Consider the following 17,072-nt stretch of genomic DNA (forward strand, 5'->3'; position numbering starts at 1 on the left):
AAGCGAATCAGGCTATGAGAGACGCCGTAGTGAAGGGCTCCGGAAATTTCGACCATCTGGGGTTCTTTAACGTGCACTGACATCGCACAGCACACGGGCCTCCAGAATTTCGCCTCCATCGAAATTCGACCGCCGCGGCCGGGATTGAACCCACGTCTTTCTGGCCAGAAGCCGAGCGCCATAACCACTCAGCCACCGCGGCGGCCCTGAAGTACATGTTTGCTCGTTTGTCCAATGCATATCTTACAGCATAAAAGAGGCAGTCCATACGGTTGTGTGTTAGAGCCTTTCTTGTCCCCTTCATGTGTTACGTTAAAAAGAGTTCCGCTGTGAAAATACGCACCGAGAATCATAGCGCCAGCTGACAACCGACGAGAACAAGGAGGACGAACAACTGTGGTGCTGTTTCCTCGTTCTCAACTTTTGTCTGCAGGCTCTGCGATTCGCAGAATTCACCTCAACCAACTTGCCCAGACACCCATTTTGCGCAGGAAAATAGAAATGGCTTCAACTAATTTCGAACATTTGCAATGGCATGAATATTGCAAACGCCGGAATTTCGAAGTTATGCGTGGTCATGAAATTGCGATGCAAGTTTGCATGCCTTTCAAATTCTGATGCGGGTATTTTTATTCTGAAAGAGGGTGCTTCTCTTTCGTCACCGTTCATGTACCATCTTGACGATGCATTTTGGGGGAATTCAGGGTAAATAAAATACTTTCGAGGACAGGACAGAGTGTTGTTGCTGCCAATGACATGCTTGGATAGTTTCGCGGCTTCGATAGACAGCGGAAAAAGCGAGATGTGAACCCCTGTTGGTGTGGTCAGAAATAACAGCCAAAGTGGCTCCAGCGCCGTAAGTTGGATCCAAGGAGTTACAACTGTGGCCCCTATATTACGCACTTCATTTTGTTAAGAATTCGACGGCAGCAAATTAAGTGCTTTCGTTTTTCACTTCAAGATCGGCTGCGAACCGATTATTGAAAAAGATTCTGAGTTCATTTTTTTTTTCATTTATTACAGGCACTTGTTTTCTGTGCAGGGCATGCGCTGGTCGCTTGCTTTTTGCTCATTGTTTAAAATATTCTAGAAGGCGCAGGTTACAACAGGAGATTGATCATAAAACGAGATATTTCTTTCTCTCTTTACTAATTTGTTGCGCGCATTAGCATCCCTATGAACAACACTTCCACCTTTGTTCTAGAGCTCAACTCACCTACCTTGTTTGTACAAACCAAAGTAGAAGTTTTCATACGAAATCGAAGCGCATTTCTGTCTTGAAGCAGATGCTTCAGTGTGCGCAGGGACTAAACAACAGTGTAATTATTACCTGTGGTCTGGTACTGATCGATCGTCTCGATCGTCTTCAAAACTTACTGGCACAGAATAAATGTAGGCGCAAAATTGCTAAATGGGCAGATACTCTCAGAATAAACACAAACGCGCCCTAATTTCAGTGCATTATTTTCAGTATGGTGCAGTTAATCAATCGTTAATCAAAATCAAAATCGCGTTAATCAAAATTGCGCTCGTAGCCAAAGCGCCCAAACGACAGCATGTGTCGAACTACGAAGGAAAATAGCCAGTTTGTGGCGATCCCAATTGCTACTGGTCATTGTAATATGCACTGGCATGAGGAGAGCTGACGTAGCACAGCCGCAAGCTTGTCTTGATGGTGGATGTGCATCTTATGAATGGGGTTATTGGGCTGAGACACACGAGCAGAAGAAGAGGGGCAGAGTGCGTGCAGCCGTCCTCTGCGGATTATTTCATTGTGCTTGTTTTTTGTCGTAGCAACCTCATTTGCAATCTCTGAAGTGTCCTTCTAATAAATGCAAAGGAACAACCAAACATAACACTCCAAGTGCGAAGAAAAATAGAGAAAAACAATCTATTTTCAGTGGTCTCTTGTATAAATATGAACGCTCAGATGCCACTTTGGCAAATGCCATCTGGACGCCGCAGGGGCTCAAGCGACAGCAAGCGCCTTGGACTTCCTCGAGGCGACCTTCCGGACGGAGCCCATAAGGAGCACCGCGTCCGGGTCCTTGCTCATCACCAGGAACATGAAGGGGCGATCAACGGTGAACTTGACCACCTCCGCCGGAGCTACAGAAGCCGCGGTGGTGGCGCTAGTGGTGCTCTGGACCTCGTTAGAAACAGCCCTGCCTCCTCTGGCGTTGGCGTGGAACACGGTCACGTGCGTCAGCGTCGACACGAACAAGCTTTTGTCGTCACTGATGCCCCCCAGCTGGCCGCGGCTCTTGAACACATCCGGTGTGCCCAGCAGTGACACGATCGGCGCCAGCTCCGTGTGCCGCTTCAACTTCAGCACGGGCATCGTCACATCCACCTCTTTTTCCTGGGGAGAATGCTCTGTTTCATATGAATTCACAAAAAGATTTCTCTGCAACACAACATGGAGCATGCGTTAGTCGCGTAAAAGCCCCAGTACAGTGATTGTGTGCTTTCCCTTACACAGGATGTGCTCCTACCCGACAAGACAGTCATTTCTGCCCCAACGCAATGTTCTGAAATCAGACTCGGGGCTTGAAAAATTGCCGGTCAGCCTGAAATGTTCAGTGTGTCGAAGCAAAAACGCTTTGGTTACACGTCAGATAAACTTGGCGCCAGCATACAGGACGAAGACAAAGAAGTACACAGGGCCAGCGCTTGTCCTATGCACTTCTTCCTTTGCGCTCGTGCGAAGTTTATGTGGTCAACCACAGCCTGCCCAAATTTCTGCATTACTTTTCCTCGGAGGAAGGTAGCAGTAGCGTAGAGGTAGAGCAACCACTTGCGCGCAATAGGAGTGGGGTTCGAATCTTGGTGCCGGGAAATTCTCCACTAGGTATGCAAAAAAACAAAAAATTCAGCGTGTCGATGGAATTGCGTAACCCGGCCTGGGGTGTGTCCTGATGTCGGTCACCAGAACTGACAACGCACTCCCTAACCAGAACAGCATTTGGTCACTTCGGTGTAGTATTTGGATTCCACGCTCTATAAACAAACCTATTAACCCTCAGCCCTCACTCAGCGAAGCAATGGACCAAGGCGCCGGTCAGACATGTGTCGCCGTGGAGGGGGCTAACAATCTCAGGCTCCGGATAGCCCGCCATTGGTAACCGAATATGCAGCGTTAGACGCTAGAACCTGGACCAAATATGCTAGCCTAGCGAGCTGCTCTAAGAACCAGCTGGGATTGAATGGGGTGTCATGGGCTTAGTGAGGTTTGGAGGGCAGATAAGACGTATACAGTACTGAAGGGCGGACACGTACTGTACTGTGGTGGATCCATGGAAAGGCGAGAACTAGGTGCCGAATTTCTAATCGATAACGATACAGCGGGCGACGTGGAGGAGTTAGCTAGTATTAATTAGAGGGTAGAGCTTTTCGCAAGGAGGCTGAACAAGAAGTAAAAGATGAAGCTGTTGCATTCCTACGGGCCTGCATCTAGCTATATAGACCAGATTGTTGAAAGAATCTATGAAGACGTGGAATCAAAAAAAATCAGAGTGCACTGTAGAGATTGGCGACCTCAATGCGAAGCTAGGCAAGAAGGAGGCTGGAGGTCAAGCGACAGGTGAATACGGCGTAAGTTCTAGCAATAACATTGGAGAGCTTTTAGTAGAGCTCGCAGAAACAAATAATTTACGGATCAATAATACCTTATTCCGCAAGCGGTGGAAAAGGAAGTGGAAGAGCCCCAGTGGTGAGAATGAAAACGAAATGTACTTCATACTGTGCGCCCACCCTGGCATTGTTCCGGATGTAGAGATCCTCAGAAAGGTTCGCTGTAGTGACCACAGAATAGTAAATTCTCGAATTTATTTCAAGGCGGAATGGAAGAAACTAGTGAAGCGGAAGCCCGTTAACGAGCTGATGGTAACGGGGAAAGTAGAGGAATTCATGATTTCGCTGCAGAACAGATTTCTGACTGTAAGTGAGGAAGACGATCTTAATCAAACAATGAATGATAATCGCACAGTTATCATTACAGAGTGCGCCGTAGAAGTAGGCGATAAGATGGTTCGACAGGATACCGGGACGCTACCTCAGGAGACGAAATACGTGATTCATCATCATCATCGTCCTGACTGCGCCCACTGCAGGGCAAAGACCTCTCCCATGTCTCTCCAGCTAAAACTTTCCCAGCTGCGGCCGCTGTATCCCTGAAAACATTTTAATCTAACCCCCCCGATAACTATCTACCTCCCCCTACTACGCTTGCCTCCTTTTCGAAGCCACTCCGTTACCCTTAACCCTTAAGAATCAACGGTCATGCTGGTTTCTCTTTACATGCCTGATCAAGCCCATTTCTTCTTCTTGATTTAGGCTAGGACGTCATTAACCTGCGCTTGTTGCTTCACCCACTCTGTCCACTACCAGTGTCTTAACGTTACACCTATCATTTATAAAGAGAAAACACTATTGGCCGCACACTCGCGATTTCGCCGTGGCGGTATTCCATCGAGGCACGGGAGGTCACAACGCGCGCCTCGCCGCGGAAGGTTACTGTGCTTCGCGCACTTGCCGCGCCATCTGGCATGACGTCACACCGCGCCGCTCGCCGCCGCCGCCGTATGGTAGGACGTGACACCGCGTTCCTCGTAGTCGCGCTCGTCTCCGCTTGCTTTGAGAGCTGCGTCGCATGCGTGATAAGATTTCGCAGGATTGAAAAGGAGAGCTGGCGTGCGCCGCAACAGCAATTGAGGCGACAGTATGTACGGTGACAATTCTGAGAAGCTGGAGGAGGCCTGGAGTCGACAGCGGAACGAGATGAAAAGAAAACGAATCGCCCAGGAAACAGATGAGCAGCGCGCCGAACGACTGGCTAAACGCCGCCGTGAATATGCCGCCGCGAGACAGGCACGTTTAACGTCCGGTGTCTCGACCGATAGCAGCAGCGACAGCAGCCGGAGGAGAGACTTGAGTCCTGCTTCACTCAAGACGGCCCGTGATGAACGATGGAATGCGATCAAGCGACTACAGCGGCGGGCCCTAGAAACCGAAGAACAACGTGCCGTTAGCCTAGAGAATAGGCGTAACAGTGACGCGACCCCTTCAATCCTTGGATAGTCTCGGTGCTGAAATCAAACATGGGCATACAGGTCATACTGGACATTTATCCCTGTGCTTCATACGTTGTGGAATATGTGAACAAGGTAAACCGGAGAGTTTCACACTTTCGCTACATATATCCTGGCATAGCCGAGCAAAGCCACTGCCATTTGTTTTCTTTCCGTATCTCGCTGCGTTATCCTTAACTTACGCTGAACCCTTTTCATCAGCCTCAATGTTTCTGCCCCACAGGCGAGTACAGGTAAGATACAGGTCTTGTATACTTTTCTCTGGGGGATACTGGAAAACTGCGTTTCGTGACCTGACAGAATCTGCCTATGGACTCCACCAATTCTTATACTTCTAGCTATTACCCTCTCATGATCCGGATGAGCGGCCACTGCCTGCCCTAAGTAGACATATTCCCTTACCACTTCCAGCACCTCACTACGAAATGTGAACTGCTTCCCGATCCTTTGGTGTCTAACACTATAGAAAGAAGAAAACTATCAGAGCTATCCGAGTTAATAAGCAAGCGCAAGGTAGCCGACATCAGGAAGCTTAATATGGAGAGAATGAAGCATGCTCTTAAGAACGGAGGCAGCCTTTAAATGATGAAGAGGAAACTAGGCATAAGTAGAAAATTTACAGGACTGCACTTAACACTGCTTCAGAGCACAAATGCGAATACCTCTCGCTTTATATTTTCTCCCTTAATTTTTCTTTTTAAGGCACAGCGTATACTGCTCGTTCGGTCGACAAGCCATTGTCGTAGTAGTAGTAATAGTTGTAGTTGTCGGCACCACGTATCGGAATTATTCCTTCCCTTACAGCGCGGTTCGGGTGTCCACCGAGATATGTCAGACAGGCGTCCTTTTCTTTCCTCAAATTATCCGACGGGCAAGGCGTCGCGCCGAACGAGCGATGGCATTCCGTGGACCACTTGGCACTGCTACAGCACGCTGTCGCGTCCAACACTTAAAGAGAAAACTTCATTGTCCTCCAATTTGTTCTTTTATTCTCTGCAATGTTTGTTCTTTTTCATTCTTTCATTAGTTTTTTTTTATTTTTTGTTTAAATAACCTTACTTCTCGCACTTATTTTTGCATTTCTTGTTTTTTATTTCATATAGACAGCTTCATAACTGTCGCTTAGTCAAGTTTTACATTTTTGTTTTATTTGCTACACAAGTTATGATTGACAGTTCGTGCGGACATCTTCCGTCTGCATCTTCCATCTACAAGAAGGAAGCCCACAAGGGGCGCGAGTGAGCGGACGCGTCTCGTATCGACTCCGCCAATTTCGGGCTCCTTTACCCAGTTAAATCTTCCCCTGGACCCATCAAGACCCTCAACGGATCCAGGAATGTACACGCACCCTAACCGCTACAACCTTTTGAATGTTCCCGGTGATCTACAAGCACTGTCCGGTGAAAATGACTCCGCCAGCTACGCCGCTGCGCTAAGCCTCGCCTCATCGAGGCGAGCCTCTCCGGCGCGTTTCGTTCCTCCCTTACCGGCAGCGCGCCTACTCCCAATAGCCACGGAGGTGCAAGCGCAAGGCGAAGACCGCCTACCCAGTGAGTGGACCACGATACTACGCGCATTCAAGGGTGGAATCTTAAGCGCGGAAACGCTGGATGTATCCTTTCAAGCATTAAGCCTACGCTCAAGCAGTAAGCAGTCGGAGTAAGCCTACGGCGTGCACGTCCGCGTCCGCTACCCTTCCGGCTTTGAAGCTTCTATACATGCCTCAACAATAACTGCGCGTGAATCACGCAGTCGCCCTGCGAAGTAAGCGAATTGCTTCGCTGCCTCCCGGTACTATACGGGTCGTTATCCGACCAATAGGATGCCTCGCTTTGAAAGTAACCATGTCGCAGCCACTCATGCAAGCCCTGCAAGTCAGCGCCGCTGGCCGTGCCCTATGGGATGTCAACCTGAGGACCAATCCTACGAATAATGCCTTCACGGTCACTTCCGCGCACGAGGAAACCGCCCTTGACCTCGTCCTGCTCAAAGAAGTGGTCCTCCAAGACACCGGTTACGCTGCCGCAGCTTACATTGCACCGCCGGCGGCTGATGTGAACGGAATCATCTCGCAAGCCTACTAGGAGGAGATGCCGGAGCAGATGCTACGGGACCTTCAGATGCGCAACCCGTATGCTGGTATCATCGCAGCCCGCAGATAAGGTAGGACTCATTCTATACTGAAAACCTTTCCATACATCAGTGCAGTGTACAGATGCACGCCAGACACGGGAATTCCAGACGCGTGCACGAACTGTCGTCGGCCAGGCCACTGGTATGACGTGTGCCCACCGCCCAAGACTGGTCTCTGCCCGTGGTGTGGAGACAAGCATGAACTGCAAGACGTGCCCTTCTGTGTCCCGACCTGCATTCTCTGTGGTGGCCAGCCCCTCACGGGCACCGGCTCGTGCCAGGCAAGAAATCCCACCGCCAAAAGGCAATGCCCCTAAAAAGGAAGACTTTTCTACGCTGCAAACGACCCTCCCCTCTACTGCAACATGGGCCTCCAAGGCTTCCGGGACGAACACCAGGTACTCCCAAGACCCGGACATCAGCTCAGGGCGAAATCAGCTCAGGGCAGCTGTCTCTACCGCCACCCCTGCTCTATCTCCCCATGCGCCACACCCATCCTCTTCACCAACCCAACCCGCCCAACCTCCCCCGAAAGAAAGGAGGCCTGATGAGAGCCCAATCCAACCCATAGACCTGGAAGCCTTGTTTCAGGTCTTCATCGAAAACATGGAAGCCAGGCTCACAGAGCGCATCACTGCGCAGGTCACTGCACAGTGCCAGATTGTGATTGAGGCTACCATTACCCGTCTAATGGTTAGTGTCATCTCTAGCATTATGACCAAAGCAGAGGAGCGTTTAACTCGCCTTACTCCTGGATTCACAACAGAATATCCTCCCAGAGTCCCACTCTCAACACCCCTCCTTCCCCTCACTACCCTACAACGTGGCTTCTCCGGCAGACCATAATTCTTTATAGATTATTCAATGGAATTGCTGGGGCTTTCGGCAAAAGCACGATCATCCACCGCAAATTATCGTCAGCTCGTCAACCCCCACCAGACATCATCGCCATTCAGGGCACCAGTGTTTGCAGGCAATTGCCAGGATACAATTTTATCCTCTCAGACCCCACTGACCTTATTCGAGTGGTCACATGCGTTTGTAAACACTTGCATTATGTGAAGAACGTGATTAGATCCCCTATCGCTCACATCCATTTTGAAATTTTACCGCCCATCCCTTCAAAATCCCCCTGTTCCTTCTTAACTGCTATCTTCTCCCACGTTAGCCAATTAATCTGCTCCCTTCACTTCTCAAATTCGCAACCCAAGTGGACCCCCTACTTATTGTCGTTGATCTTAAGTGCGGTCACGTGGACGGGCTATCGGCGCAACCACAGGGGCACAGTTTTACACAATGAAACGCTGATGCTGCAGCTGACCATCTTTAATGATTTCAGCTTACCTACACAGATTGGTAACAGTGTTACTGGCGATAGTAGCCCAGACCTCACCTTTGGTAGAAACCTTGCCCACCTGCAGTGGGAAAAAATGCTATCCACACTAGGCAGCGATCAGCAACCAATTTGTATAACGCTAGACTGTCGCCGATCTGAGCGCGAAGTTACCGTTAAGCACACAGTTGGAGATTGAGAATCAATATCACCGCTTCCACCAGTTTTGGAGATGGGGCTTCAAATTCATCGCAGGCCACATGTTATGAGGATTGCGCTTTAACGCCACCGGTTCCACCAGAGATGGAGACGGAGGGGACCTTGAGTAGACTAACTCGTTCAGCACCGCTGGTCCCGGCTCGAAAAACGCCGGAATTCGTTATGGAGGAAACTCTACAGTAGGTTTGTGTACATTTTTACAAGAATAAAGTTCAGAAGTGAGGATTCTTTTTATATTGCACTCGCTCAGGAGATTTATAGCGTTCCTATTCTCTAAATTCCCCAGGTTGAGGACGCCCTCTAAGTGGGAGAGGGGGAGAAGGGCAGTGGCCTGAAACTTTCACTTGTTTGCACAAACTAACAGCGACTGCACATACGGACACGCCTCCGCCACATGTTGAGACTGGGAGAGAGGAGGATACGGTCCGAGTAATGTCCTCTGGCCAGCTGAAGGTTGCCACGCACCGCCGACGCCTGTTCTTCATCAGGTGACAACCGTCGCGCAAGGCCAGAACGCAAGGTCGGCAGGAGGGGCCGAAAGCGGTCCATTGTCATTAGAGATGCTGGCGATGGCTGGGGACGACTGCCGCCAGCCCACCGCGGTGCTCACGACGCCGAAGAGCCACCAGAATCGAGGCTGTTTTGTTCCCCGACATAGTCACGGAGATTGGGGAATATAACAGCCACTCGCTCGTCGCAGCGGCGTCGGAGACTTCGGAAAGGGGTCCAGTTGTGCTCAAGATTCAGGCCTCAGGTCTTCTGTGTCCCACACTCCCACCTGGCAAAGCTCAGTAATTGGACCAGCTGACCGCTGGGTCCTATCCAAGTAGTCTTTAACGGCAGGCCTGCGAGCGATCACCATCGTGTTGCTCGGAGGCACCCAGTAGAAACAGCTTTGCTGGCTACCAACAGGTGAGACTTGCTGTCGCTGTTGCTAATAACCATACTTGCTGTCGCCGTTCATAACACCTACTTCGCGGCCTGAAAAATCAAGAATGGCCAGCGTTGACGACCGCTGGGCAGGAAGAAAAGAGGCTGTAATTATGCTGAAAGGCCGGCTTCCAGAAATGTCATTCAAACTCGAACATTTACCAAAGAAGATGTCAGTGGACTGTTCCCGGCGACACGGCACCGCCCCGCAAGCAAGCATTCGGAATTCACCAAAGATTCACTAGGCTTTTTTGCAACACTTATGAGCTGTAGTGATGAAATTTGAACTCATTTTTTTTACGTTCCAAAGCGACTCAGACTATGAGGGGCGCCGTAGTGAAGGACTCCGGAAATTTCGACACACCTGGGGTTTTTTAACGTGCACTTACATCGTACAGTACACGGGCCTCTAGAATTTTGCCTCCATCGAAATTCGACCGCCGCGGCCGGGATCGAACCCACGTCTTTCGGACCAGCAGCCGAGCGCCATAACCACTCAACCACCGCGGCGGCTGAAATTTGAACTAAACATTTCCAGTTGACAGCAATGGTAACGGCGAAAACGCGAGGCTACACGCAACCCCAAAAACGCCAGTCAAACCACCACGTTACAAGATTAAGGAGCGGTCTCTCAAAGCTTTCAGTCATAGAACTAAAGTTTCATAAAAAGAAATGCAAAGCTTGGACCACTTCAAAAGCGTCTGTCAACTAAACTAATCTATCGCAATTCAAAATTTTCCAGCTTGCCCTCACAAGATATTTCCGAAGAAACATTGCCGAGAAGCTTGCCATCTCGATTTTAACATTACATTAAAACAAGCAGATTTATTTCTGCGTTCCTTCCTTCAAGCCGCGTGCCCGTGCAGTGCTCTCTGTCAGTTTCGTTCAATTATATTTTGAACACTATCTACTAACAACTGCTAAAGCCACTCTGCAGAGTCGCACCTTAAGTGCACTCGATAGATACGTTGATTGTAAATTATCCTGATTTGCCAAAACATCACCTTCTGTCTTAACAAGACAGTTGACCACAGATGTGGGAGTTATCTAAACTCTTGGCTACAAGAACTAACTTTAGTCGTCACGGTCTGCCTGCTTTTTTTCTCATTCAAAATCAATAATATAACTAAAAAGAAAGTCCTTGGTCTTAACAAATAATTCTCTAGCAACAAGCAAAACCATTCCTTGTCACTGAACCTTAGCTTGTCCTTGCATGTTCAAACAATACAACCACCTATTCAACATGCTCCCAAAAAACGATACGCATAATTTGTTTCTCTCTGCTGTTCAGCGATTAACATTTCAGCAGCGACCTTCGGGGTCCCGACCATCTGACCTTCCCTCTAGCTGCGGAGGCGCGACGAATAAATACACCCCTTGCGTTGGTCACTCCTTGACACCTGTCTCCGTCTCACCCCTTGCAGGCAATGTGAAATTCTCGGTAGCGCGTACAGTGCCGAACCCTATAACACAACAATGGCCTGCCAGCAAGACGATTGTCTGTCTCCTTTCCACACTTCGAGCCAGTGGTGTTTCGCTTTGGCCCCGTCGGCTGACACACGAGACGCAAGCGAGTTTCCCCTGTCTTGTCTTGTAGCCTGACTCAACATATATGGCGTGGTGGCTTTCGAAGTAGTTTTTTTCGCCTCGAGATTGTCCCAAATATTTTACAGGAATCGCGTGCTTGAGCGTTTCTGCGTTCACAGTTCTTTACCTCTGCATTTCTCCTTTTTCGAGATGCGGATGCTCTGTTTCTAGCAGGAGGATTCACTCTCTTGCTGAGTTCACTTATACTAAGACAACACGATTCTGCACGTTGCGGCCTTTTTGTCGGCTTACCGCCGCTTTTTTGCTTTGAAAACTTCCTGGAATTTTTGTAGGCTTTGTTCTCTCACCTATCCGCACGCGTCGTATGAATAGAATCTACTCTCTGATATGCAATGCGGTTCATTTCTTCAGGTTTTGGAGCTACCCTATCTTTTTTTTCATCACTGACACTTAGCGCTGCTAGCTCAAGGTTAGAGCCTTTCATTTTTTCTCGCTCCGGCCATGGCGTGCTCTTCTCATTTATTTGCTGCCGGCCTCCTGCGTGCAGCTCGGGATTAAATACCAACTCCTTAGATTTCTCATATCCACTACTGGAAGACTTCTTTGTGGGTTGACGAACAACAACCTCGTTCGCATCATAGCTCCGCTCTATCTCCACGCCATCAATCGGCGGATATTTCACTGCCTCTGAGTTATGCGCCTCAGACCACTGAGGTTTCTCCGTTTGCGTTTGCGCATCTTCCTGCCTGCCTTGGAGCTCGCCTGGCTCAGCTTTGTCGTACATCCTGCAGTGGCACTGTTCTGCTGTGTACTCTGCGCGCTTTTCAAGGCTACGCACAGTTTCATCTTCGAAACCTCCAGAGTCAGGCGCCTCTATCTTTTCCTTTCCATGCCCGTACCGCTTGGACGCCCGAACAAACTTCTTTCCCATGGCGTCGCGCTTACCCAACTCGGCCACGGTCTGGCATGTCTTCCCCTTAGTATATCGGGTCGTGTTTTCCCCCTTTCCAGCTTTTTCTTTTTGCCAGTCGCAAGCTTTCATTGATTCGTGTCTCATGTCACCGCGCTGACCAGGCTCGGCAAGGTCTTTCCAGCCTCGTGGAAACCTCGCTCTAGAGTTTTCGCGTTTTGTTTCCATCCGTACTGCTTTGCATTCACAGCGTTGAAATTTTACACTCCGTGACAGTCTGACGCTTAGCGGGTATTATCTGGACAGAAGGCGCCTTGCGCCCAAATGGCTCTCCCGCTCTACAATTAAAACGTACCCGGCGTCCTATGCACTCCATCCTAGCTCTAAACTGACGGAATACAACTGTGTTTACTGTTCCATAATCATCCGTATCCTCCTCCGACAGGCTCAGTTGCCAAAAGGGATGCCATCATGTGACTCGAAATGTCTTTGTCGAATTTCGACTTCTCACAGATGCTTTCAAAAATAGCAAGAGATTATGAAATTTTTTCACCCGTCCGGAATGCTCGCAGTTGAGACTGCTTCGCCTCCCAGTTTTCTTTGCCAATTCTCCGATCAACTTTTGCCATTAGGCGTCCGTGCCGTGTCTGTCGTGCCATTTTGCAAAGTTTAAGACTACCTTCTTCTAGTGCATATCCTTGGCACTCTGCTTTCTCGCTCTCTGCTTTTTCGAAGTTCCGCATCTTTCATTATAGAGTGCGCCTCTTCGCATCTCAAGTTCGAGCTCCAATCGCTTAAGTTCCTTTTCTTCTGTTTCAGCGTCGCACGTTTCTTCCCTTTTTCGCACTCGCGATCAGCTTCCTCCGAAACCCTATGTGCTTTTTCTTCTTTGTCGGCTTTCACTTTAGCCTTCCGTACCCCCTCTTGTACCACTTTCCGCGTATCTATAAGCTGCTCATTATTCTCGACATACTTAGGAACTGTCTCACACAGTTAAATTTTTGTTATTTAGTTTTGCATATCTACTGACAGTTCCTCCCATATCAGGAGCAAATCCAACATCGATAATTTCATTAGGTGCATGACCATCCTTTCTCTGCTTTAGCTCCGCTTTCTGAAACGTGCCGTGAGAGTAACCCCTCTCAATTGACAAACACTTGATTCTCAATGGTTCACGGTTATTCTTTCAAAACCTGAAGCCTGTCGAATCCTATAACAAAAAGCCAAAACGCTCAACCGTAGAGAAAGCACGATGTCGCACGGTTCATTACAGCTGCTGCCAGTCAGTTTTGGAAATAGGGATCAACCCCACCACTGCCACCAGTGTTGGAGATTACGCTTCAACCTCACCAGAGGCCATTATTGCTGGGGATTACGCTTCAAAGCCATCGGTGCCGATAATGTTGGGGACGGAAATGTCCTTGAATTGGCTGACTCGTTCGGCACAGGAGGCCCCGGCTCCGAAGAACGTTGTCAGCCTTTGTTAAGGAGGAAACTTTACGGTATTTTTGTTTACATTTTTACAAGCATAAAGATCAGAAGTGAGGATTCTTTTTGGTGCACTCGCCGTCGAGTTTTATAGCGTTCCTTTTCTCTAAATTCCCCAGGTTGAGGATGCCCTCTAAGGCGGAGGGGGGAGGGGAGGAAAGCGCCTGAAACTTTCACTTGTTGGCACAAACTTACACCACCGCAGGGAGAGAGGAGGATGCCGTCGGAGTAATGTCCTCTTGCCAGCTGAAGGTTGCCACGCAACGCCGACGCCTGTTCTTCATCAGATGACAACCGAGGCGCAAGACCAGAACACAAGGTCGGGAGGAGGGGCCGAAAGCAGTCCATTGTCCTTAGAGATGCAGACGATGGCTGGGGACGATGACCACCAGCCCACCACGGTGTTCGGCACGCCGATGAGCCACCGGAAAAGAGGCTCTCTTGTACCCCGACATAGTCACGGCGATTGGGGAATATAACGGCCACTCGCTCGTCGCAGCGGCATCGGAGATTTCGGAAAGGGGTCCGGTTGTGCTCAAGCTTCAGGCGTCCACTCTTTCGGGTCTCGCACTTTGACCGGGTAAAGCTCGGTAATTGGAACCAGATGACACCTGGGTCCTCTCTATGCGGTCCTTGATGGCAGGCGTGAGAGCGATCACCATCGAGTTGCTCGGAGGCACCATGTATAAAGAGCTTTGTTGGCTGCCAACAGGCGAGCCTTGCCATCCCTTCGGCTAATAACCATACTTGCTGTCGCCGTTCTTAACAACACTAATTTGGACAAGCTTCGCAAACTTACACAAGCGCAGCCAACAGAGGACCCCTTCGACCTAGACCCCTGGGTAATTCAGCTCCAGAAAGACATTCGCCAAAACACTCAAGCGCTAGACAATACCGTAGACACCCTTTTATTTGACAGAAATCTCGCCCACCTCCTCCAATCATAAGAGAAAATAACGCAAAGGCGGAAAACTGAAGAGCAAAGTAGGAAACTAATACTCCAACTTGCTCAAATTCAATCCCTAATAGAGCACTGTAGTGCCACTCTTTGCAATGCTAACTCGGCTCAGGTTTGTGGCGGCCTCCGCAACTCTCTGCACAACCGGGGTTTAGCACTTATTAAGCTTCCTGCTAGATCCCACGCAATCCACATCCCAGACGCGTGTTAGCATTGGCCGCCTCACTCACAACCATGGGCAGGACACCGACGCCTTCCTCGCGTAAGGGAAATGCATCTATACCACCTCCGATGTCCCTTGCAAAGAAACCCGATTACGAGGGCCGACCCCAGCCCGAGCTTGACGCTCTTATCACAGAATCAGAATTTCGCGCCGCCCTATTGAAATTACGCAATACCGCGCCCATAGGAGATCAAATTACTAATGCAGCTCTCCGAAATCTTGACGATGCGTCCATCTCTGACCTAATCAAATACTTTACGAATGTTGCGAGACAGGTACTCTCTGCCTCGTGCAAATATGGAAAAATCATGTTTATTCCAAAACCCCACAAGCCTATCACCTAGAAATGATCCGTCTCTTTTCTCTTACATCATGTCTAAGCAAGGCCTTCGAGCACATATTTCTTGCTTGGCTAACAACGTAAGTACATGGAAGACAACCACGTTTTCCTGCACAGTATGTTCGGCTTTCGTTGGCATCAATCTGCGCAGGATGTCCTACTCCACATTACGCATGACGTGCTTGAAACCATCCCCGAAAAAACTAAATCTATCCTAGCAGTTGACCTCACCAATGCATTTCACAATATTCGACCGATGCCATCTTACAGGAACTGCAGGCCGTACAGGTAGGCCTCAAGCCCTAAAACTAGCCTCGCGCATTTCTCTCTGGCCTCACTGCCTCCCTGCACAAAGATAAGCTTAGCACCCCCCCCCCCCCCCATATACACTTGGGGATCCCAGAACCCCTCAAGGCGCGGTCCTTTCTCCCCTTTTCTTTAACATTGCTCTCATCCCCCTAGCTCACAACTGGCTCTATTCCCACACCTTAAGCATACCCGTTCCGCTGACGATATTACCACATGAACCACTCAGAGCTCTGACGGAGAAATTGAGTAAACTTGTCAGTTAGCTGCAGACATCATCTCCCTCACGCGTGATCCACCGGGCTCGAATATTCCCCCCTAAGTCCGCGCTCTTCCTAATTACACCGAAATCTGGCGCTAACCCACCCATCCAAATCGCTTTACAAGAGTCCCGTATTCCCATCATACCCGCCCTCCGCATCCTGTCTCCACTTGCAGGATTTCGGACGAAACAAACATTCCCTTAAAAGACTAGAGGCCAGCACGCAATCCGTTTTGCACGTTTCACGCTGAGTATCGTCCCTTACAAAGGTTTTAGACGAAGCGGACAACATGAATGTAGTGCATGCATTGACGTTAAGTCGCATTCTATACGCCACCCCACATCTCAAATTGAACCAAACGGAAACAGAACGCGTAAACAACATGATCCGCTTTGCGACTAAGGCAACCCTAAACCTACCTCTTAGCACTAGTACTGCCAAAGTCCTTCGACTAGACATGCATAACACTATTCAGGAAGTAGTTGATGTGCACCTTCAGACACAGTACCTTAGACTTGCCGCGAGCGCCGATGGCCGCCATATGCTCTACTCTCTTCGCATCAACACACCTGCTAACCAGTCAATTCTTATAGCCATCCATCAACACAACCATACACCTCTCGCTGTGAAGCCACCGCTTCCTCGAAACGCCCATCCCCAATATCATATCCCTCGCCACACTATCACCCTCCGTAAGTATTACGGGCAAGCCGATTATGCCATTTGAGAAGACGCCGCATGTACAGCGCATGAAGCGGTAGCAGTTGGCTACAATCAATCCCTACCCCACCCTCTAACTCAGCCTATACCCTCGGGCTCTACGCCCGAGGAGACAGAGGAGACAGCCATAGCCCTAGCGCTCGCACATTCGAACGCTCAATACATCTTCAACGACTCCGAAACGGCTCTGCCAACTTTTCCAGAGGCAGGATTCACACCCCTTCCTCTCAATTGTTTAACACCTCTTCCCAAAAATTACCACGCAGGGTACAGCTCTCCAGTGGGTACTGGCTTAGCCTGGGAACCCTGGAAACGAGGCTGCCGATAAATTGGCCCGAGGTTTGATTTGCCGGGCTCGAGCAAGCCTCGATCCAGGATTCTCGAGGAAGCGCGTGCACACCTTTGCAGAGCTCACGCAAATACTCCGTTTAGACAGTCAGACTAAGCCCTCCTCCCCATCTCTCTTTTACGCACGCCCAACAGATACTTTTCAGGCGCCTCCAGATCAGCTCTCTGTCATCCCTCTGCTGTTATCCCACTATTGTGGCACGCCCCCTGCACGCTCCCCATGTGATGACTCTCACGTCACACTCTCCCACATTCTTTTCGAC

At 49.5% G+C, this 17,072-nt stretch overlaps 1 protein-coding gene across 1 annotated transcript in view; it reads right to left on the reverse strand.

The window, feature by feature from the left end:
• Positions 1–1,911: 1,911 nt before the first annotated feature.
• LOC144097525 (iris-like) overlaps positions 1,912–17,072 on the reverse strand; it is a 64,092-nt gene continuing 48,931 nt past the window's right edge. Inside the window, exon 4 of the mRNA XM_077630225.1 lies at positions 1,912–2,362. Coding sequence (XP_077486351.1) covers positions 1,970–2,362 — 393 coding nt within the window. The 3' untranslated portion in view covers positions 1,912–1,969. The remainder of the gene's footprint in view (positions 2,363–17,072) is intronic.

The sequence above is a fragment of the Amblyomma americanum genome, chromosome 7 (genome assembly GCF_052857255.1).
Source record: "Amblyomma americanum isolate KBUSLIRL-KWMA chromosome 7, ASM5285725v1, whole genome shotgun sequence".
NCBI classification, from domain to species: Eukaryota; Metazoa; Arthropoda; class Arachnida; order Ixodida; family Ixodidae; genus Amblyomma; species Amblyomma americanum.